This window comes from Phyllobates terribilis, unplaced genomic scaffold (assembly GCF_046119375.1).
Source record: "Phyllobates terribilis strain yellow unplaced genomic scaffold, ASM4611937v1 Scaffold_11__3_contigs__length_659146591, whole genome shotgun sequence".
In the NCBI taxonomy this organism is placed as follows: Eukaryota; Metazoa; Chordata; class Amphibia; order Anura; family Dendrobatidae; genus Phyllobates; species Phyllobates terribilis.
Genome location: NW_027362771.1, coordinates 398,241,910 through 398,267,289, shown reverse-complemented (window position 1 = coordinate 398,267,289; position 25,380 = coordinate 398,241,910). Strand labels below are relative to the sequence as shown.

At 40.8% G+C, this 25,380-nt stretch overlaps 1 protein-coding gene and 1 non-coding gene across 4 annotated transcripts in view; one reads left to right on the top strand and one right to left on the bottom strand.

Moving 5' to 3' along the window:
* The window catches only part of CYP19A1 (cytochrome P450 family 19 subfamily A member 1), a 68,272-nt gene extending 44,001 nt beyond the window's left edge, over positions 1-24,271 (top strand). For 2 of the 3 annotated variants that reach the window (XM_073650832.1, XM_073650833.1), the window contains 5 exons: positions 4,625-4,739; positions 4,849-4,963; positions 9,240-9,402; positions 15,684-15,925; positions 23,691-24,271. In XM_073650832.1, coding sequence (XP_073506933.1) covers positions 4,625-4,739; positions 4,849-4,963; positions 9,240-9,402; positions 15,684-15,925; positions 23,691-23,936 — 881 coding nt within the window. In that variant the 3' untranslated portion in view covers positions 23,937-24,271. The remainder of the gene's footprint in view (positions 1-4,624; positions 4,740-4,848; positions 4,964-9,239; positions 9,403-15,683; positions 15,926-23,690) is intronic. The other variant, XM_073650831.1, reaches the window with a different exon arrangement.
* Positions 11,411-11,482, bottom strand: TRNAA-UGC (transfer RNA alanine (anticodon UGC)). The gene has a single exon. It is a non-coding gene; the product is annotated as a tRNA-Ala (tRNA).
* Positions 24,272-25,380: the final 1,109 nt, after the last annotated feature.

Below are 25,380 nucleotides of genomic sequence, written 5' to 3'. Positions count from 1 at the left end.
CAAATATGGCCCTGGCTGAATGTAGCGCCACCCATGACTGAATACGAGGATCACACCCCTACGACTGAACAAGCAGGTAGGATTATAAGTATAGAAAATGTTATATACTCAGTATATTTGCACCAATTTCAATGAAAAAAGTGTGTTAGTGATGCACATTGCATCACTAACAAAGCTATGGGGGCAGTATACATATAGTAGATACAACATGACAGGTTCCCTTTAAGGTCACATTATATTTAGTACAGATAGGAATCTTCTGAAATCTTTTCCGGTTTCTTCCTTCAGCTGCAGTTTGTTTTTATAAAACAAACTGTTCTCTACTGAGCCTCCCCATGTCCAGCACTGAATCTCTGCTGCTCCCGATGTCTGTTTTCTTCTGCAGTGCTGACATAACATCAACAGCGCTGCAGCCAATGACTGAGTGCAGCTGCTCTGAGCTGTGCATGCCATTGACTCGTGCAGTGCTGCTGAGCTCATTTATTGTCTGTAGAGCCTATCAACAAGACGTCAGCTCTGCAGCCAATAACAAACCCCAGGAGCATCAGTGGAAACTCAGCGCTGGACCCAGGGAAGGAGAGTAAAATGCTTTTTTTTTTTAAAACAAACTGCAGCTGTAGAAGAGGTTTTTTTTTCATTTGGACTGAGAAATTGCAATTGAAATTGAATGTAGGTAAATGTAAGGTCATGCATTTTGGAAATATAATGTATAATTTTGTACTAAATTGTAAAACACTGGATAAAACTAATTGAAAAAGACTTAGGTGTATGGGTGGGTGGCAAACTCCACTTTAGTAACCAGTGTCAGACAGCTGCTGCCAAGTCAAATAAAATCATGGGATGCATTTAAAAGTTGCTAATGACGACAACATAGTTTTGCTTCTTACATTTTCACTAGTGCGGCCACACTTAAAATACTGGGTACAATTTGGGGCTCCAGTGTATAAGAAGAACATACAGTGGGTACGGAAAGTATTCAGAGCCCTTTAAATTTTTCACTCTTTGTTTCATTGCCGCCATTTGGTAAATTCTAAAAAGTTCATTTTTTTTCTCATTAAAGTACACTCTGCACCCCATCTTGGCTGAAAAAAAAACAGAAATGTAGACATTTTTGCAAATTTATTAAAAAATAAAAACTGAAATATCACATGGTCATAAGTATTCAGACCCTTTGCTCAGACACTCATATTTAAGTCATATGCTGTCCATTTCCTTGTGATCCTCCTTGAGATGGTTCTACTCCTTCATTGGAGTCCAGCTGTGTTTAATTAAACTGATAGCACTTGATTTGGAAAGGCACACACCTGTCTATATAAGACCTCACAGCTCACAGTGCATGTCACACCAAATGAGAATCATTAACTCAAAGGAACTGCCCAAGGAGCTCAGAGACAGAATTGTGGCAAGGCATAGATCTGGCCAAGGCTATAAAAGAATTTCTGCATTACTCAAGGTTCCTAAGAGCACAGTGGCCTCCATAATCCTTAAATGGAAGAAGTTTGGGACCAACAGAAGTCTTCCTAGACCTGTCCATCCAGCCAAACTGAGCAATCGTGGGAGAAGAGCCTTGGTGAGAGAGATAAATAAGAACCCGAAAATCACTGTGGCTAAGCTCCAGAGATGCAGTAGGGAGATGGGAGAAAGTTCCACAAAGTCAACTTTCACTGCAGCCCGCCACCCAGGGCCGGCTCCAGGTTTTTCTGGGCCCCGGGCGAAAGAGTCTCAGTGGGCCCTTTTAACACATACACGATTCATGATGCACAGATACGGCGGAGAAATATATATATAGTACACAGGGCCCAGCCTGCCACCTCATCCTTCACATATGCAGACACGCGCACGCACACACGGTACGCAGACGCGCGCGCACACACGGTACGCAGACGCGCGCGCACACACGGTACGCAGACGCGCGCGCACACACGGTACGCAGACGCGCGCGCACACACGGTACGCAGACACGCACACACGCACACACGGTACACAGATATGTACACATACAGACAAACACATATTTTTACACAAATTCTTAAAGACATATATAAAACAGACAAATATATATACACAGTCATACACACTGACATTCACATACATGCACTCACACAGACCCATTACAAGTATTTTTAATATGGGGATTGGGGAAGCCTCACTCACCTGTCCCCGGTCCAGTGTCCTGTCCAGCAGCTCCTCAGGTATGGGGCAGTGCAGGGCCCCCGGCGTGTCACAGACTTCATGGCCCTGGACCATCAGAGGGGCCCACTTGCGGTCGGGTCCGGGCCGCTCCCCGCCCCCCATCTGTGCAGGACCTCCGCTCCGACGGTGTTTGATGGCACTCCCCCAGACATGGCTGCGCGCTGTGCGACTGTGTCTGCTAGTAATGACGCGGCAGGGGCGACACACAAGCAAAATTAAAGGTGCAGTGCCGTCGACCCTGCCGCGTCATTACTAGCAGACACAGCCTGACAGCGCGCGGCCATTTCTGGGACTGGGGGAGTTCCGGCAATCAAGCAGCGCCTGCGTCACTGAACAGGTGCCGAAGATGCGGCCATGGCCCCGACAGTGAGTGGGCGGGTGGGTGTGTGGGCCCGGCCCCGACAGTGAGTGAGTGGGCGGGTGGGTGTGTGAGCCCGGCCCCGACAGTGAGTGGGCGGGTGGGTGTGTGGGCCCGGCCCCGACAGGGTGGGTGTGTGGGCCCGGCCCCGACAGGGTGGGTGTGTGGGCCCGGCCCCGACAGTGAGTGAGTGGGCGGGCGGGTGTGTGGGCCAGGCCCCGACAGTGAGTGGGCAGCTGGGCCCCTCTGATTTTCCAGGGCCCCGGCACTTGCCCGGGTACGCCGGGTGCTGACGCCGGTCCTGCCGCCACCAGTTGGACCTTTATGGCAGAGTGGCCCAATGGAAGCCTCTCCTCAGTGCAAGATATATGAAACCATTCATAGAGTTTGCTCAAAAACACATGAAGGACTCCCAGACTATGAGAAATAGGATTCTCTGGTCTGATGAGATGAAGATAGAACTTTTTGGTGATAATTCTAAACGGTATGTGTGGAGAAAACCAGGCAATGCTCATCACCTGCCCAATTCAATCCCAACAGTGAAACATGGTGATGGCAGCATCATGCTATGGGGGTGTTTTTCAGCTGCAGGGACAGGACGACTGGTTGCAATTGCAGGAAACATGAATGCGGCCAAGTACAGAGATAACCTGGATGAAAACCTCTTCCACAGTGCTCTGGAACTCAGACTTGGCAAAAGGTTCACCTTCCAACAAGACAATGACCCTAAGCACACAGCTAAAATAACAAAGGAGTGGCTTCAGAACAACTCTGTGACCATTCTTGACTGGTCCAGCCAGAGCCTTGACCTAAACCCACTTGAGCATCTCTGGAGAGAACTGAAAATCGCTGTCCACCAACGTTCACCATCCAACCTGACGGAATTTGAGAGGATCTCCAAGGAAGAATGGCAGAGGATCCCCAAATCCAGGTGTGAAAAACTTGTTGCACCATTCCCAAGAAGACTCATGGCTGTACTAGCTCAAAAAGGTGCTTCTACTTAGTACTGAGCAAAGGGTCTGAATACTTATGACCATGTGATATTTCAGATTTTCTTTTTTAATTAATTTGCAAAAATTTCTACATTTCTGTTTTTTTCAGTCAAGATGGGGTGCAGAGTGTACTTTAATGAGAAAAAAAATGAACTTTTTAGAATTTACCAAATGGCTGCAATGAAACAAAGAGTGAAAAATTTAAAGGGGTCTGAATACTTTCTGTACCCACTGTAGCTGAACTAGACCGGTCGCAGAGAAGAGCGACCAAGGTTATTAGAGGACTGGGGGGGGTCTGCAATATCAAGACAGGTTATTAAACTTGGGGTTATTCAGTTGAGAAAAATGAAGGCTTATGGGCAATCTTATTACAATGTGCAAATATATGAAGGGACAGTACAGAGATCTTTCTAATGATCTTTCTATATCAAAGGCTGCGACGCTGATAAGGGGCCTCCTCTACATCTAGTGGAAAGAAGGTTTAATCATAATCACAGATGATGATTCTTTACTGTAAGAGCAGTGATATTATGGAACTCTCTGCCACGTGATTTACTAGAAAAGTACAAGCAGGGCCTGGATGCCTTTCTTGAAAAATATAATATTGCAGGTTATGGTTATGAGTACTATATTCTATGATGGTGCATTGATCCAGGGAACTAGACTGATGGTGCATCTGTTGAGTCAGGAAGGAATTTTTCCCCTAATATGGAGCTATTAGTGTTCGCCCCATGGGGTTTTTGCCTTCCTCTGGATCAACATATTAGGCTATAGGTTGAACTCGGTGTACTTAAGTGTACCTTCAACCTTGAAAGCTATGAAACTATGATGAAATTCAGGAAAATCACAGTGTTGATTTAAAATCATAAACCATAGTACAATACATTCCTATCATAATTAAAGGCATTAGTCTAAGACCATAGAAAAGCGAGGTTTGGTGACAGATGTTCTTTAATCTATGAATTGTTCTAGATTCCATGTACATTATGGCAATATGCAGAATTGTGGAATACAATCTTGTTTTCTATAGACCTTCCAGGTGTTGTGTCATGTTCTCATCATTTTATCATTGTTGTTCCAGAGAATGACATTGTTATAAAGATTCAGAAATATTTTGACGCGTGGCAGGCTCTTCTGCTGAAACCAGACATATTCTTTAAAATTTCCTGGCTCTACAAGAAGTATGAGAAATCAGCGTGAGTTCCCTCGGACTAAACAATGCTTTCTTCACTGTGAATGTGTTTGTGTACGAACCCAAAAATAATATTGCAGATTGTGAGTACGTGTCCTCTCTTTGTATTTCAGCAATGATTTGAAAGAGGCTGTTGAAATTCTTATTGAGCAAAAGCGACAGGAGCTTTCCACTTCAGACAAGCTGGATGAGACTATCGATTTTGCAACGGAGCTAATTTTCGCACAGGTGTGTAGTAAGAGTCAGTCTAAATAAATGCATGTATAAGTAAGTGTGCGCAGAATAGCAGATGAGACGCTGCTTACATATCTAGGAGCTGAATGCTAACAAGGATCTGATATCTGAAACGACATCTCGCGCACACGAATTCCATGCACGGAGCACACTACAAGTCCATAGTTCAGACTCATACAGACTCGTATTACTTTCCATGCACTGCAGAATGCTGCGTCCATGAGGAAGGATGAGCTCTCCTACAAGTAGAGCTTCCAGGGTTGAATTCTTTATAACGACACAGTCCAGAGCCTCTCACCTAGCCAAATCAGTTCTCATACTTTGCACTGACGAGGGGCCAACACCCCGAAACACCGTGTCTGCAAATTGAGATTCTGATTTGGCTTTTATCCTAAGTCATATTGCAAGACTTGTTAAAAGGGTTGATAATGACTTGTAGAATTGCTGCTTCCAACAGGTGGCGCTATAGAGTTCAAGTCCTTTTCCTCTCTGAAGAGGCAATTTGCATTATAAGGGCACAGTCAGGCGACTGTATAACATGGACGACGTTGCTCGGACTGGCTAGCAGCTTTCCTGACCTGAGCGTGACAGCATTTATTTCTATGTACCTGTCACACTCGGGTCTGGAGAGCCACAGCCATTTCGAGCATTGCTATGCGATCATTGGCCGTCTGACTGTACCCTATGGCCACTTTCCCACGTTGAGTATTTAGTGCGTTTCTGATGCTGCAGATTTTTTGCACCAATTAGCTAACGTAGGTAACTTGCGCATTTTTCTTTGCATTTCTGAGGGCATTTTTTTCTTGTGTTTTTAGTCTTTTTTGGGGGGTATGTTGTGCTTATATAAAATTGCATTGTTCTTGAAACACCCTGTTACTTACCATTGATAAAACCTCATGGCTTAACTCATGTGGAGGTTACTGCGCTTTTAGTGCGTTTCCTTTGCTCCAATGCGATAAAAACGTGCAAGTCCTTTTTACCTGCAGATTTTCCTCATCTCTTTCAAGCCTATAGGGAAAATCCATAAATAAAACACATATTTACAGCTAGATTAATTGACATGTTGCAGATTTCAACATTGCTCTGCAGGTCAGTTTACGCAGCATTAAAAAAAAGCACAATGGACATGAGATTAATATAAATGCCATTCACTTTACTGGAAGAGCAAGAAGCTGAGCTATTTCTGCAACGAATACTGTATATGCAGCATCAGAAACACACCAAATACTTATGGTAGGAACTTAGCCTTATGCTGAATTTACATATAGTGTTTTTTTTGTGGTTTGGGGGAAAAAAAGCAATGCAGCTGTAATGTGTGTGAACACAGTCTAATGATAAAAAGCAACAGTAGAACAGCATTAGTGAAATTTAAGGTGTCAAAGCAATGAGAAGTTTACAAATGTTCATATTTTTTACTTTCACTGGTCCTGAGACTAAAGGATTGTGGACTGCTCCTCTTCTAAGTATTCCCTGCCTAATGCACCACTTCTATCACTGTGCAGAAAAGTTGAGCACAGTTTTCCTCGTGTGAACATGCAAATTACCTTTTCAGAGAAGAAGATGACTTGAACTCTAGTGCCACCTATTGGAAATAGCAATCCTACACCTATTGGAAGTAGCAATCTTTAAGATCAACCATTTAACGGGCCTTGCCACATGACTTAGGGTAAAAGCCAAACCAGAATCTCAATTTGCAGACATGTGTTTCGAGGTGTTGCACCTCATCAGTGCAAAGCATGAGATCTAATTTGTCTGTAGGAGAGGCTTCTGACTAGGGTTTAAGGGGTAATGTTGCTCCTTGTGGAGAGTGACATGCTTGGCATGCCAGTGTAGGAGGCTTAAAAGCCATGCAATGCTCCCCTGGGAAACATTTACTATGTTTCCAACAAGTAAAATAATAGGTGTTATTATTTTACTTGGTGGGGACATAGTGATTGAGAAACGGTTGTCTGAGTAATGTACAACTCCATTAAGTCATCCACTAACGACTAGACTACTTTATTGGATGGACACTAACACGGACTCAAATAAACTGGGGAAGAAATAGTATCCGGCTTAATTAAAGTCTGTGTGGGACAGATTGGTGGATAAAGGTGCATGGGCCAGAGGAGGTCATAGCTTAATTTGCACAATGTAGAAAATATATAAATAGAAACAGATATAAATGCATTATGCAACAGCACTCTGCAATTAATCTCTTACCAACATATGATGTACAGTTACGTCATATGCCAGCTCCCTGACTTTGATGAGACCTCAGTAACTGAGCCCGCAGATTTCCTAGCAGATGATGGCTGTGATATTCAGCAATCAGCTGCCTCTAACAGCTGAGCGTGGAGTGGAACTCCACCCGCGGCTGTTAACCTGTTAAATGATGTTGTCAATATCTGTTAGTGGCGTCTGTTAGTAGGGTGTACATCATTCCATGTGCCCATCGGCACCCCTGTGATGCAATTGTGAGGTGCCGCTGAGTTGCCATGACAGCCGGGGTTCTTCTGAAAAATGTTTTTAAAAATATAAAAAATATGTAAAAGTTCAAATCACCCCACTTTTACCCCATTAAAAATAAATAAATAAATACACATATGTGGTATTGTTTAGTGTTGAGCGAGCATGCTCGACACTGCTCGGTACTCGCCCGAGCATCTCACTACTCGGGATGTTCGGTGAGCACCGAGCATTTTCAAGTTACTCGGGCGGGAGCTCGGGACTCTGCCCTGCATGTTTGGCGCTCTTTACAGAGCCAATGAACATGCAGGGATTGCCAGCCAGTGACTGTAATTCCGCAGCCATGTTGGTTGTGGGCATTACAGTGATTGGCTGGCCGCACAGCATCACCTCGAGTATTTAAAACCGGGCGCCGCCATCTTGGACACAGTCGCTCTGGATCAGACAGTGTAGGGAGAGTGCTGCTGAGCTAGGGAGAGATTTATACTGCAAAATAGTTAGTGTAGGGTCTCTAAAGCCTGCAAAATCAAACAAACAGTCCTTCTCAGGACTAATATCCATCCCAGAAATCAGGCAGGCAGGCAGGCTGTATAGGAGACGCAGTGGTTATACCAACAAACACTGCATTACAATCCTGTGTGCTCCTGCTGGTCAAATTGCTAGACTTAGCCCCAGGTCTCAGGGGCCAGGAAAAATCCTTTTTTTTTCATCTAAATCCTCCTTTTTTTTTTTTCCTCAGTCAGACTGTACAAATACCCGTCTTATTAACCTTTTGGTATTCCCCCCCAAAAAAAAAAATTTAGTGTGTGTGTGAGTGTTCAGACACAAATATATCTGTTTAAAAGAGTCTGGTTTCAGCCAGATAACTAGAACTGTGAATGCATTTGTCACGGTTGAAAGCAATACAAAAGTGCAAAACGCATAAAAAATGCTACTTGTGAACATAGCCCAAGGTGTGGAGGAGTATTTTTGTTTTTGGTTATTTATTTTACCTTATACACAAGTCTTTACCCTGGAAAGGAAGTTCCTTAACATATTTCACAGGAAAACAGTTTCAGTTTCGTTTTTGAACATTTTATTGTGAGCCCGTAAAAGTGGATTAATACCTCTGACCACGTTGTTGACAGCAGTGACCTGGGGGTCAGAAATGCTTCCTGGGGCGATCCCCATGCTGTCCCCATGTCATTTGAGCACTGTCACTATCATTTTGGGCACTTTTTAGGCTTTCTACAGACTGCCGGGGGTGCCGCCGCAAAAATGCTCCGGTCTCCCATAGACTAACATTGGGCTCGTTGCTCGGGTCGAGCACCCGAGTATCACGGTGACCTCGGCCCGAATTTCGAGCACCCGAGCATTTTAGTGCTCGCTCAACACTAGTATTGTTGCATCCATAAAAGTCCAGTTTATCAAAATAGCAAATTAATTAACCTGATCGGTAAACAACATATTGAAAAAAAAACTAAACTCCAGAATCATGATTTTTCAACCGCCACAACAATGCAAAAAAACATCATTTCTTTCCCAAAATGGTATCAATAAAAACATCAGCTCAGGGTGCAGTAAATAAGCCTTCCAACAGCCCAATAGACCAAAAATTTAAAGCGATACGTCTCGAAAAATGGCAATGCAAGGATAAAAAATATATATATATATATATATACATATATATATGTTTTTAAATTTCCAATTCTTTTTTCGTTACTTAAATACATTTTTTTTAAACGTGTTTGTTATTTCTGTAATCGTACTGACCTTTAATTGAAAAAAAAACAATGTTCCAAATATCAAATGTAATTCTAATTAATATTTTCTTTCATCCAAGAACCATGGAGATCTCACTGCTGAGAACGTGAACCAGAGCATCTTGGAGATGCTGATAGCTGCTCCTGACACCATGTCTGTCTCCTTGTACTTCATGTTTATCCTCATCGCTCAACATCCAAAAACTGAAGAGATGATCATAAATGAGATCAACACGGTGATTGGTAAGTATCACATGGACAAGAACACTGACATTTCTTGGATATCTCCAGATAGAAAGCTAGTGTATCTGAGCTTTCATTTTACTTTAGGTGTGCAGTGATTAAATAGGTTGTCTCAGTATAGACACTGGAAGCACATTGCTATGTTATGCCACCAATCACCAACTGGCAGTGCCCGTGATCTAACCACTGTAGCCCCTATAAATTGCTAGTATTTGGCATGGTAGTGGCAGTAGGAAATCGACACAAAATTTTGTGCAGCTACGTGGTTGGCCTTTGATGATATAATGAGGTAACTAATGAAATAAAGTAACATAGTAACATTGTGTGTAAGAAATAGGGTAGAGTAGGGATGAGCGGACTCGTGGAATTTCGGGTTCTGGGACCCGACCTGAACTTTATTCCAAAGTGCGGTTTGGGTACCAGAACTGTAGTCGAACATGAATCAGAACCCGAACACAGACTTTTGAGCAAGAAAATTCTCTCTTTCTCACGGACTTCCCCCGGAACTCCGAACATTGCAACGGAAACAGACTTCTGGGAAAAGTTGATTAGCACCAGTCATTAACTGTCCGGTACAAACGCCAAACTTTTAAGTTCAGGCTCGCTCATCTCTAGGAATAAGTAATATAGTGTGTAAGGCTATAAAAACATAAATCCACCCAATTCTGCCTGTTCTCCTCCAATGCTTATCCAGAAGAAGGTAACCCCCTTGTGAGTCAAGAAAAAAAATTGATCAGAATAAATCTCAGAATCAGTAACAACCCATCTGCCAAAATCAAGTACTTGTATTATTGTTACACTCCAGAAAGGCATGGAGACTTTTCTAGTGCCACTGACACTCCATTTTAGCAACAGGTGGGGGTGATAGCACTCAAATCCTATCCTACCAATATTCTACTAATATCTATGCTGAGGCACAGTTATCACAGCACTCCAAAGGTGAAAAAAAGTTTCAAGAAAATAACTAGTTCAGCTGTCCGACATCTATAAAATAGTGTGGGGCGTATGTATAACAATATTTAATGCAAAGTAGTAGTATGTTGCAATCATAAGTCATTTTTCATGCATATTCATGTACATTTTTATAGACAAAATAATGAATACAAATAGATATTTTATGTGCACTTTTTGTTAAAGGAAACCTGTCATGAAATTCATGCTGCCCAAACCATGGACAACATGAATCAGACACTTGCTCAGGGATTGCGGCCAGGTATGCTTTAGGCTATGTTCCCATGATTAGGTTCTGGTGAGTTTTTCATGTTGCAGGATTTCTACATCATTTCTGCACCCATTAAATAAAATAGGTTCATTTTAGCGCTTTTTTTAACATGCTTTTTTTATCACATTTTGACACTGCATTTTTTGTCTCCAGTTGGTATGTCATGTTTTAAACAAAGCTGTTTTGTTTTTGACATTTCCTGGTATTTGGATTTCACAAAACTTTATTGATGCAGTCATGTGCAGATCACATGCATTTTTGATGCATTTCCACCGTGGAAACTCCCTTAAAACACGTGAATTTTTTACTTGTAGTTTTTCCACTTCTAATGCAAGTCCATGGGAAAAAGCTGCACATAAAACTCAGTGTACCCGCAAGAGAAATTGACATGTTGCGGATTTGAAACACGCACCGCAGGTCAGTTTAAACTGAGTTAAAAAAAAGCACAGTGGGCATGAAATTTATATAAATCCCATCCACTTTTCTGAAACTGTAAGACACTGCGTTTTTGACACAGCAAAAATACACAGCATCAAAAACTCACCAAAAACTCATTGTGGGCACACTGCCTTATTCTGAAAAGCTGCAATATTTCAGAGTGAACATACTTTGAAAAGCCGGTCGAGGACTATGTGTCTCGACTGACTAGTTACATAGTTACATAGTTACATAGTTTATAAGGCCAAAAAAAGACAAGCGTCCATCCAGTTCAGCCTATTTCTTGTGCACTGCAGCTATTCCGCAGCGTTGATCCAGGGGAAGGCAAAAAAAAACCATGCGGTAAAATAGAGATGCCAGGGATTGAACCCGGGGCCTCATACATGCAAAACATGTGCTCTACCACTGAGCTACATCCCCTGGACTAATCTGAGGAAGGTCTCCAGCAAGCCTCACCTACTCCAATCTCTTTGACTATCCTATTCCTGTGCACACTTAGGTAGAGGCCTGTCAATCAACTGGAGCGGGGTTTATCTTCGCAGCATGAATATTTAAAATACCACGTCAGGTTTTTTTTTATTGCACCGCTGGAGTGGTGTTTTAAATGCAAGTCCTCTGACCCCTGTCTCATACTCATCTCCTGGTGTTTTCATCCATTCTCACCGCTGCTCCCGTCGGTCTCTGGCAAAAAGTGACCTCCTCGCAGTTCCAGTGTTTCATGGAGCTGCATGGAGGTCACTTTACAATACAAGTCACTGAAAGTCTCTCTCTGGCTCTCATAGACTTGCATTGTGCTCTTGTGACGTAGCTTCTGGCTTCTGGCCAGTCAGAAGCTGCGCTCACAAGATGGCGCAGGGGGACCAAAGCGGCACCAAAAAAAACTGTGAAGACACTGGAGGGTGGGTATATGACTGTGGGCAGGGGGCTTAGGCTTTAATCCAATAAAAGGCATCCTATTTTATGTGCAGTACTTGTTTAAATGTGCCCATATTCACATACATACACTGTGAAGTTTTCCACTCTTTTCACATTATACGCACAGACTTAAATGTATTTTATTGGGATTTTATGTGATATACCAACACAAAGTAGCGAGTATTTGTGAAGTGTAATGGAAATTATACATAGTGCCCTAATTATTTTAAAAACATACATCTGCAAATTGTGACGTGCATTTGTATTCAGTCCTCTGTAGTCTGATACCCCGAAACAAAATCCAGAGTGGCCAATTGCCTCCAGAGGTCACATAATTAGAAAACTGAGTCCACCTGAGTGTAATTTATTCTCAGTATAGCTACAGCAATTCCATGATGGCCTCAGAGGTTTGTTTGAGAACATTAACAATGAAACAGCATCATGAAAACCAAGAAACACACCAGACAGGTCAGGGAAAAAGTTGTGAAGAAGAGAAAAGCAGGATTAGGTTATAAAAAATAGCCCTAGCTCTGAACATCTCACAGCGCACTGTTCAATCCATCATCTAAAAATGGAAGTAGTATAGCACAACTGCAAACCTACTAAGACATTGCTGTCCACCTAAACTGACAACCCAAGCAAGGAGAGCATTAATTAGAGAGAAGCCAAGAGGTCTATGGTCACTCTGGAGGAGCTGCAGAGATACACAGCTCAAGCCGGAGAATCTGTTCAGAGGACAACTATTAGTCGTATACTCCACAAATCTGGCTTTTATGGAAGAGTGGCAAGAAGGAAGACATTTTTGAAAGCAAGCCATGAGAAGTCCCATTTGCAGTTTGCAAAAAGCCATTTAGGGGACATAGTATGTGGAAGAAGTTGCTCTGGTCAGAGAAGACCAAAGTAGAACTTTTTGGGCTAAATGCAAAACACTGTATGGCAGAAAACTAACTCTGCACATCACCCTGAAAACACCATCCTCACGTCAAACATGGTGGTAGCAGCATCATGCTGTGAGGTTGCTTTTCTTCAGCAGGGCAGTCCTGGAGGAAAACCTGTTAAAGGCTTCAAAAAAATTGAAATTGGGGTGTAGGTTCATCTTCCAGCAGGACAATGACAGCAAACATACTGCCAGAGCTACAATGGAAATCTGTATGTTCAGATCCCTGGACAAAGGTTAAAGGATGAAGGCCACGGCAACCCCTGGGATCTGGTAAACAAAGTGGCTTGTGCTAAGCCTGTCCTTTCAAACTTTATGAACAGCTGTCAGGCTTCCACATACAGTGCTATTGTGACACACATGCCTTACTCAAGTGTTAAACAGTGGTCAAGGAACACCAATCTATTTAATGTATGGAGGACCCAGATAAAGGTAGCAGTGTGCTATCGCTCATTCTCTAATTCAACTACTGCATACAAAAGGTTAGAGGCCGCACAAAATAGCACGGAATGCCATATGTGGTCCTTGAGCAACAGGTTGTGCAACCCTGATAGATATATGTTATATATATACTGTACACTGTGTGCAGAATTATTAGGCAAGTTGTATTTTAGAGGATTATTTTTATTATAGATCAACAACTATGTTATCAATCAACCCAAAAGACTCATAAATATCCAAGCTTAATATTTTTGGATGTTGAAGTGGTTTTTCTTTTAGATTTGGCTATCTTAGGAGGATATCTGTTTGTGCAGGTAACTATTACTGTGCAGAATTATTAGGCAACTTAATAAAAACCAAATATAATCCCATCTCACTTGTTTATTTTCACCAGGTAAACCAATATCAGTGCACAAAATTTAGAAATAAACATTTCTGACATGCAAAAACAAAAACAAAAAAAAATAGTGATCAGTATAGCCACCTTTCTTTATGATGACACTCAACAGTCTTCCATCCATAGATTCTGTCAGTTGCTTGATCTGTTTTCGATCAACATTGGTTGCAGCAGTCACTACAGCCTCCCAGAGGTGTACTGTTTTCCCTCCCTGTAGATCTCATATTTTATGATGGACCACAGGTTCTCTATGGGGTTCAGATCAGGTGAACAAGGGGGCCATGTCATTATTTTTTCTTCTTTTTAGACCTTTACTGGCCAGCCACGCTGTGGAGTAGTTGGATGCATGTGATGGAGCATTGTCCTGCATGAAAATCATGTTTTTCTTGAATGATACTGAACGATACTGACTTCTTCCTGTACCACTTCTTGAAGAAGTTGTTTTCCAGAAACTGGCAGTAGGTCTGGGAGTTGAGCTTCACTCCATCCTCAACCCGAAAAGGTCCCAAAAGTTCATCTTTGATGATACCAGCCCATACCAGTACCCCACCTCCACCTTGCTGGCGTCTGAGTCGGCATTGAGCTCTCTGCCCTTTATTGATCCAGCCTCTGGCCCATCCATCTGGCCCATCAAGAGTCACTCTCATTTCATCAGTCCATTAAACCTTTGAAAAATCAGTCTTAAGATATTTCTTGACCCATTCTTGATGTTTTATCTTATGCTTCTTGTTCAAAGGTGGTCGCTCTTCAGCCTTCCTTACCTTGGCCATGTCCCTGAGTATCACATACCTTGTGCTTTTTGATACTCCAGTAACATTGCAGCTCTGAAATATGGGAAAAGTTGTGGCGAATGGCATCTTGGCAGCTTCACGCTTGATTTTCCTCAGTTCATGGACAGTTATTTTGCGCCTTTTTTGGCCAACACGCTTCTTGCGACCCTGTTGGCTATTTGCCATGAAACGCTTGATTGTTCGGTGTTCCAAAAGTTTGGAAATTTCAAGACTGCTGCATCCCTCTGCAAGACATCTCACAATTTTGGACTTTTCAGAGCCCGTCAAATCTCTCTTCTGACCCATTTTGCCAAAGGAAAGGAAGTTGCCTAATAATTAAGCACACCTTATATAGGGTGTTGATGTCATTAGTCAACACCCCTCCTCATTACAGAGATGCACATCACCAGATTTACTTAATTGGTAGTTGGCTCTCAAGCCTATGCAGCTTGGAGTAGGACAACATGTATAAAAAGTATCAAAGTGATCAAAATACGCATTTGCCTAATAATTCTGTACGCGGTGTATATATATATATATATATATAATTTATGTCTGTGACTTTGTCCAGTCTGATGACTATAAAGAGCCCGGAGATGGTAAATATGTCACATTACATCTGTCTAATGTTTTACACAATAGGCAATGGATAATTCTAGTTCCACCACTCTTCAATGTCAAAAGGCTGCCCTGATTCTTGTTGTGCTTGTGGCAACATGTTACATAAATGATAATGATTAGTTTGTGAAATAAAGGCCTTTAAATGACATTGCAAAGCTCAAGTCACATTCAGTCTCACTGTGGAATGTTGTCATTGCCATCTATATAGTATGTATCTATGTGGAAAAATGCAGTTATTAAGGGACACTTGTAATATATATTTGATATATAAATCATAGAAGATATAGCTTTGCACGCTAAAAAATATATTGGGTTTGCGAACATGAAGGTGTTTAGCCATAGAATATATAGTGAACTATATAGTTAAATACAAATGATGGCCTAATAGTAGCAAACCTCATTGGCTTGGACTCGAGCTCATTGGAAACTTTTGTAGTTTATGACTTTATGGAGATAAGATACAGATCAGAGTATAAGCAGACTCACAAAACCACTGGACAGAACATGGTAAGTTACTTAATATCCTCCTTATTATTGCAGGTGATCGGGAAGTACTGAGTAGTGATTTGCAAAAACTTAAAGTTACAGAGAATTTCATCTATGAGAGCATGAGGTACCAGCCTGTGGTAGACCTGGTCATGCGCAAAGCTCTGGAGGATGATATCATAGATGGGTATTATGTTAAGAAAGGCACCAATATCATCTTGAATCTTGGACGTATGCACAGAGTTGAATTTTTTCCAAAGCCAAATGAATTCTGCCTGGACAATTTTGAGAGAACGGTACGTACCCTATAAAGATGATAATGATGGTGAATTGAAAAAAAGAATCTAAATTAACCCATATATTCACATGAAGTGTTTCAGCCCATCACCTGGCCATATTTCATGTTGATTTCATATATATTGCTACTGTAGAAAGCATTAGCTTTTCTATGTAAGAAAATGCCATTAAATGGATTTTTCCACTAATTACATTTCATACTTACTTTCAGGGCTCAGGGTAGGTGATATACGGATCATTGTTATGGGTCCTCCACCATTCACAGGAATGGAGGCTTTAAAGTCTCCTTTGTGAATTGAGCAATAGTAGGCATCTGTGACTGCCACTCATATAGAACTTATGAAGATAGCCATTCCCTTACTCCAATAGACGTGAATAATTAAAAAAAAAATAAAACAATCTACTCGCATCCTAGTGAAATAATAAAGACATACTTGATGAAGACCTCTGGATGAGTAGATACACGGGCCCCAATTCATCATTGCTGTTTCTCCACTTTTCTGCAGTAATTTGCTCTTTTTTAGTGACTTTTGTATTTGTTCCTTATCCTCTATAAGTTTTGTGTCTCGCTTTAAGTTCTCTTTCTTTTTTCAGTGTTTTTTAATTTATCCCTGACAACTTTGCTTATACAGATGTTTTAGACAGATTCATGAAATGCGATTTTTACCAAATGTCACATTTTTTCGGTGCATCTCACTCAAGTCCTCCTAGTGGAGGAATTTTCAGTGTGACGCATTTTCAGACAAATGTGCAACTTTTTTTCAAAGGTTTTGTGACTTTTGGTGCTTGAAAGTCATAGAAACAGATTCAAGAAAAAAAGAGAGCATTTTTGATTTTGTACTAAATTCACGACCCACATGTGCCATTTCGAAGAATTTGAAAAAACGTCAGCAAATACCTTAATACAAATAAAAAAAAAAGTGACTTCACGAAATCGCAAATGGTGAATCGAGGCCACGATGTCTAAGTGATACCAATATAAGAAGTTACATGGATGCTGGTGGATTTTTTACTTTTTTGGGTGTTATTATATATCAGATTACAATGATAGAGTTTGATTACATCTATAAGATACACCAATAAAAATGTATTTATACATATATGAATTTATGCATATTCATACTTCCTGCAGCCTAGATGAGATGAGGTATGTGTCAAGCGCCATCGAATAGATGGCGCTATAATAATAAATAATGATAATAATAATTTTATGATTCTGACAAATTTGTATTAAAGTGTAATCTGTCCTTGACACTTTGATTGACAGCCTGCTCCGCAGTGTGAGTGTGTGTGTTAACAGGTGCACGGATGCAACAGATGTCCCTCTTCTGAGACCTGGTGGTCTCCCTTTCGGCCCTGGCTTGAATCTCCCAGCTCCAGTCTCTCATCTCCGTCTCCTGTTCTGGTCACTTGGATATGAATTCACGGTTCCTTAACTTGGATCTGGTCTCTCGGTTCCTTCACTCAGATCTAGTGTCTTGTAACGGCGGCCCCAAGCCAACTGGACCTGTATCAGGACAGATCTGTCCTTATACAGGTCCAGGCCTTGACTCCTCTTCTTCACTGCTCTCCTGAGCCTTTCATAATTATTAACTGCGCCACAGCTGCCACTTGACCTGGTGCCTCCTTCAAACTCTTCCCCTTAGGAGCCATGTATGTTATCTTAAAGTTCCTGCTCATGCGGCTTGCTGTATTTTCTCTTGTCCTTCAATATTTAACCACTAGATGGTGACTCTTGCTTGCAGACACTCCATTAGGCCTCGAACAGTGGGAATCTCTCTTTTTGTCCATCTCCTTACATGTGCACAGCAGGTTGCCAATGAAAGTGCCAAGAGTGAGAACAGCCGTGCTCTTTATATAATGAGCAGTGACTGTAATCGCTTCCTGCACTGCCCCGATGACTGGAAGCAAACGGTTACCGGGAGGATATAAGTTCATATTCTCTTATAGCCTCAGCTCCAGGTAAGCAGCCAAGCATGATTTTAAATGGAATCTGTCATTAGAATCAACCCTCCTAAGCCGTCCATATGGGCATATGCACTTGGGCAGAGGAAATAAAATGTATAATTATATGCTTAATTGTAAAACACTGGGCAAAAGTGTAACTGAAAAAGACCTGGGTGTATTGGTGGACGACAAGCTCACGTTTAGTGGCAAGTGTCAGGCTGCTGCTGCAAAGGCAAATAAAATAATGGGATGCATTAAAAGAGGCATAGATGCTCATGAGGAGAACATAATTTTACCTCTATACAAGTCATTAGTGCGACCACACTTAGAATACTGTGTACAGTTCTGGTCTCCGGTGTACAAGAAAGACATAGCTGAACTAGAGAGGGTGCAGAGAAGAGCGACCAAGGTTATTAGAGGACTGGGGGGTATGCAATACCAAGACAGGTTATTACACTTGGGGTTATTTACTGTGGAAAAAAGAAGGCTTAGGGGTGATCTTATTACTATGTACAAGTATATGAGGGGACAGTACAAAGACCTTTCTACTGATCTTTTTACTCTGAGGCCTGAGACGGGGACAAGGGGGCATCTTCTACGTCTGGAGGAAAGAAGGTTTAATCATAATCACAGACGCGGATTCTTTACTGTAAGATCAGTGAGACTATGGAGCTCTCTGCCGCATGATGTTGTAAAGAGTGATTCACTGTTAAAATTTAAGAAGGGCATGGATGCCTTTCTTGAAAAGTATAATATTACAGGTTATAAATACTAGATAGGGCGTTGATCCAGGAAACTAGTCTGATTGTCGTATGGAGTCGGGAAGGAATTTTTTTCCCCAATGTGGAGCTTAGTGTTTGCCACATGGTTTTTTTTTTTCCTTCCTCTGGATCAACAAGTTAGGCTATGGGTTGAACAAGATGGACTTAGTCTTCCTTCAACCTTAAAAACGATGTTACTATGTAAGTCATAGGAAGCTGAATAAAATTATATCTTGATATCTACAATCCGATGTCTTGTTTCTGTTTTTCTTAATGTGTAAATGAGCTGTTAAGAGCTATGGTTCAGACACAGATCAGCATGAGAATCTGCCTCCAGAGGGGGCTCTACCGGTGTGAGGTATGTATTTATGACATTTTGCTTTCATAATCATACACAGCTCTACAGTAAGATCAGGACTAACACAGTACAACAGAAGTGAAGTTTGCCTCATTACAAACAGCAGTAGCACTTGTTATCTCATAGTGCTGGTAGCTCTGCTGCAGAGCTGTACCTTATTATCACCAACTCAGTACAGCAGAGTTGAACCTTGTCCTTTTGCAAACACATTAGCAGTGATGTCAGCTCTGCTGTACTACCCCTCCCCCCATGCACATACACACACTGGCTGCCTGTGAGATGGAAGTGGAAGCACTGTGAGAGGATTGCAGCTGAAAATGTGTTAGTACAACAGAAGAGCATGAAGGCAAAGTGTCAGTCATTACATGTCTCACACTGGTAATGCTTTCATTTAAAATAAGCTCTGGAGGCAGATTCTCATAGAGATATGTGTCCTGCCCATAGCCTGGAACAGCTCATTTGCATATAAGAAAAATGTGTATTTCTCTGGAATAAAACATCGGATTGCAGATATCAAAGTATCATTTTAGTAATCTTCCTATGACCTGAATGCTTATATAGATGGCTTAGGAGGGCTGATCTTACTGACAGATTCCCCTTAATGCTATTTATCTTCAGATTGACCTCATATCTGCAGGTAATGTTTTTCGACATGATAGGCTCCCTTTAACAGTGGTATACCCACAAATGTCATCGGAATATACTCCAGGGTGATGGATATAATGCACTATTTGAACTGTTTCCCTGTAATACAACTTGACTTATTAAAGAGAAGCGGTCATGTCAAAAAACACTATTAGCATGCAGATATGGTGTTAATCTGCAGGTTAATAGCGTTCTAAGGTTGTAAAACTGCTGCACAGAGAACCCCTGCTGTGAGGAAATTAACTTTATCCCCCCTGACAGCCTTTTGGCTTTCAGTCATAGAGGCACGGCTGGTGTGGCTTCAGTTACCGCTTAGTACATAGAGAACAGCTGCTATAATCACACCCCCAGCACTGACTGACAGCCAGCTCAGTAGTGCATCAGTACAGAGGCGACTGTCAGTCAGTGCCTGGGCGTGGCTACAGCCACCACCTACTATGTGCTTAGTGATGCCTGAAGCCACACCCCTATGACTGAAAGCTGGAGGCGGCCAGGAAGAATACAGTTAATTTCCTCCCAGCAGCTGCGCTTTCAGTGTGGAGGCCTCAAGGCTTCAGAACGCTATTAACGTGCACAGATTGTCCCCATATCTGCAGGTTAATAGCCTTTTTTGATATGAAAGGAAAAATGTCCGTAGTTTCCTTTTAAACTATATTGCAAACTCCAATAAATCATGATTCATCTTAAAAAGATTCCAGAGCACTGTTTTAACCTGATTCTATCATTCTGATTTAATTTTAGGTATAGTGATTCTTGTCATACAGAAAAATTAGGACAAGCAAACTTTAGATTTGGGAGCACTATAGTGTGGTTAAACCCTGTAGGAGAATCTCATAGATGCCCTTTGTAAAATGCATCTATGTTATGAGAATGGCATTTTAAGTTGGAAATACTCATCAGGGACGCATATGCTGTGGCCAGTTTCATTTGTTACAATATCCTCTCATATACTGTAACCCTAGTGATAGTTACACGTTGTTCTGAGCATTGAGTTTAGTGAGTAATACAGAACGTGGGCACATTAATCTGAGACCACAAGGGAATATTAATGCACTGAGTACTGTTTAAAAACACATGTTCAGAGATTCTGTAGTGATACTTTTATTATGCATGTTCTAGGAAAGTTCCTGATAATTCTAAATAGTCTTTGGGCACCATACAGCATTTTACACTTCAGTACATATTTGTCATTTAGAAAAAATGCACAAACTTAATCTTATCTAGGCTACAGGAAGCATTAATATGTATAAATATATGCATAAATAAATTTTATAGTTGTGTCTTATAGATTTAACCCAACTCTATAATATAATCTGAAAACTGATATGTGTGTATAAATTGTGTATCCATGTATACAACCCCTGGCAAAAATTATGGAATCACTGGGCTCGGAGGATGTTCATTCAGTTGTTTAATGTTGTTGAAAAAAAGCAGATCACAGACATGGCACAAAACTAAAGTCATTTCAAATGGCAACTTTATGGCTTTAAGAAACACTAAAAGAAATCAAGATAAAAAATGTGGTACTCAGTAAGGGTAATTTTTTTCAGACCAAGCAGAGGGAAAAAATTATGGAATCGCTCAATTCTGAGGAAAAAATTATGGAATCATGAAAAACAAACATCCAAAAGAACACTCCAATACATCACTAGTAGTTTGTTGCACCACCTCTGGCTTTAATAACAGCTTGCAGTCTCTGAGGCATGGGCTTAATGAGTGACAAACAGTACTCTTCATCAATCTGGCTCCAACTTTCTCTGATTGCTGTTGCCAGATCAGCTTTGCAGGTTGGAGCCTTGTTATGGACCATTTTCTTCAACTTCCACCAAAAGATTTTCAATTGGATTGAGATCTGGACTATTTGCAGGCCATGACATTGACCTTATGTGTCTTCTTTCAAGGAATGTTTTCACAGTTTTTGCTCTATGGCAGGATGCATTATCATCTTGAAAAATGATGTCATCATCCCCAAACGTCCTTTCAATTGATGGGATAAGAAAACTGTCCAAAATATCAATGTAAACTTGGGCATTTATTGAAGATGTAATGACAGCCATCTCCCCAGTGACTTTACCTGACATGCAGCCCCATATCATGACTGTGGAAATTTGCATGTTCTCTTCATGCAGTCATCTTTATAAATGTCATTGGAACGGCACCAAACAAAAGTTCCAACATCATCACCTTGCCCAAATTCAGATTTGTGATTCATCACTGAATATGACTTTCATCCAGTCATTCACAGTCCACGATTACTTTTCCTTAGCCCACTGTAACCTTGTTTATTTCTGTTTAGGTGTTAATGATGGCTTTTGTTTAGCTTTTCTGTATGTAAATCCCATTTCTTTTAGGCAGTTTCTTACAGTTCGGTTACAGACATTGACTCCAGTTTCCTCCCATTTGTTCCTCATTTGTTTTGTTGTGCATTTCCTGTTTTGAAGACATATTGCTTTAAGTTTCCGGTTTTGACGCTTTAATGTCTTCCTTGGTCTACCAGTATGTTTGCCTTTAACAACCTTCCCATGTTGTTTGTATTTGGTCCAGATTTTAGACACCACTGAATGTGAACAACCAACATCTTTTACAACATTGCATGATGATTCACCTTCTTTCAAGAGTTTGATAATCCTCTCCTTTGTTTCAATTGACATCTCTCGTGTTGGAGCCAAGATTCATGTCAGTCCACTTGGTGCAACAGCTCTCCAAGGTGTGATCACTCCTTTTTAGATGCAGACTAACGAGCAGATCTAATTTGATGCAGGTGTTAGCTTTGGAAATGAAAATTTACAGGGTGATTCCATATTTTTTTCCTCAGAATTGAGTGATTCCATAATTTTTTCCCTCTGCTTGGTCTGAAAAAAATTACCCTTACTGAGTACCACATTTTTTATCTTGATTTCTTTTAGTGTTTCTTAAAGCCATAAAGTTGCCATTTGAAATTACTTTAGTTTTGTGCCATGTCTGTGATCTGCTTTTTTTCAACAACATTAAACAACTGAATGAACATCCTCCGAGCCCGGTGATTCCATAATTTTAACCAGGGGTTGTATGTAGTGGCGCAACGTGAAACTCATGGGCACCAATGCAAAATCTCCAACAAGTTTCCCATTTATTCCAGATCTCAAGGGTTTTTATTGGTTTTGGATTTCTTATTTGGGCCAAAGGGCACTTTTGGGCCTCACTTTGGGTGAAACTGTAATCCCTGCACCTGCTATAGTTACTCCACTGTGTATTCATTTACATATACAGTACAGTGTGAATGTACAATTTTCATAGTCATGAAAATACAGAAAAATCTTTAAATGAGAAGGTGTGTCCAAATTTTTGGTCTGTACTGTACATATCCACACAAATTCTCTTCTAGCCCATTCAAAAAAATAATATTAGCATTTCTAGCTGAAAATGTCTAAGTTAAAGTGGTTAGTAAAAAAAGGATGGAAGAAAGAGGTGTAAAATAAAAAGTTATTTTATTATTTCACCAAAATACTGATAATTTGTTATAAAAAGATTTATTAATATGTTCATAACGGTTGTAGAAAATGCAAGAAAATTCAGAGTAATTGTATTAGTCTGTGCATCATCCATGTATATCCACTCTGTCCTTACTGCAACATATACATCAAAAGATACTGGAGAGTCTTAAATATAATTTTGAATTAACTTCTCATTTACCCAAAAAAGCATATTTAAATCCAAAGTACACCCCCCAAACATTGACTGCGTGGATTAACTGTTTTTGAAACAGAAAACTATTAGACACTGATGAAGTGTAATTTATAGGAAAGTACATGAAGCTCATATAGTAGATGTAAGAAAGACTAAAACATATTTGATGTATAACTATGGCAATATACAGATAATACACAGATATTGGTAACATATGGACAGATGTCTGGGTTATTAAAATTATGCAATACTGGATTAAAGAGGTGTATCGTTTAATACTTAGAACTAAATTCAGATGTATACTAGTTTCTGTAATATAGGGAGTTCCTCCCGGACTGCATACTCTTACATAAAACTCTTCTAAACTGCCTACTCTGATGATTCCAGGTCCCACATCGCTACTTTCAACCCTTTGGATTTGGTCCCCGGGCATGTGCAGGAAAATACATAGCGATGGTGATGATGAAAGTAATCCTGGTGACTCTACTGAAGCGATACAAGGTGCAGAATCTGCATGGACGGTCCTTGGAGAACATTCACAACAACAATAATTTGTCCATGCATCCTGATGAATCCCAGTCCTCATTAGAGATGATCTTCATTCCTGTCCACACAGAGCAGATCACACACTAGCACACAACATATTCATTTATGCCAAATCTGGAACTCTGAATTGTGATTCATCTAGTCACAATGTTGGTCTGTGTTCAGTCTTGATTCAACTCTTGCCATTGTATGATAGCTGTCATTGTTAGTGACATGGTCTATTTTATGTATATTTAACAATATTATTAATAAAATATTCTGTTTATTTTCCATATTGGAACCATTTATTCAACAATTAAGCAGTGCTTGGCCCTTTTCTCTAATTCTAAAATGCTATTAACCTTCAGATATGGGGGTTGATATATAGATAAATAAAATTCTAAAGCCAGGCGGCCACTGCACTTGAAGCCCAGGTACCCAGAGGAAATTAACTTTATTCCTCCCAGCAGCCTTCAGCTTTCAGTCATAGAGGCGCGGCCGGCACGGTTTCATCACCGCTCAGTACATAGTGAGCAGAGGCTGTAACCACAACCTGACACTGACTGACAGCCAGCTCAGCAGTGAAAAGCCGGCTGTCAGTCAGTGCCTGGGTGTACTTACAGCTGCCGCTCACTGTGTATTGAGCAGTGACTAAAGCTGTGCTGGGCACGCCTCTATGACTGAAAGCTGGAGGCTGCTTGGAGGAATAAAGTTAATTTGCTCTTGGCAGCCATACCTTCCACCCTACATATACAGGTTTATAGAGTTTTTGACATGACAGGTTTCCTTTAAACAACCACTAATTGGTAACATGTTTTCCAGTCATTGGTCATTTTGTATCCTGTTTGCACAGGCAGACCATGCTTCAGATGCGCACAGAACAATCAGTGATACATCAATAAGTGAGCATAGGCTGCCATTGTTCTCAGCAGCACAGGTATTGTTTGCAAAGGACAATGTACTTTCAAGAACGATGATCTTTTGGTCAAACCAATGGGTCATTTTCCCTGATGAACAAATATTTTGCTTATTTGTCAGGAGATTGTCAGCCTGTCTAGACAGTACAACAAACATTACAAGGACCGCTTGTTCCCAATTACCATGCAGTGTAAATGTACCTTTACTCACTTGTGATATATTCTGTGGCTATGCCGTAGATATATAAGCTAGGAATATATATTTAGTATCTAGTAAGTCTTAAAAGTGTATTTGTTTATAAAGTATAATTCATATATTAGTGTAACTACAGGTACTGCTTTATGAATTGACTTTACAATTGGACGAAAAGTATAAAGCTCAGACTTCTGTTTTGGCTTCTGGTTTTATGATTCAATTTAGATATGATTTATCAATTCTGATCCATTTCAAAGAGAGAACAGACTACAGAATTCATGCCGTCAAAAACTATGGAAACCTGATGTAATGTAATCTTGGGGTATGTGCAAATGGCATCTTTTTTCATACATGTTAACCCACTGAGTTTTTCAATTGGAAGATGGTTCAGGAAACGCCATTGTCTTTTTTTGCATTTTTTTGTTGTTGCTTAGTGAGC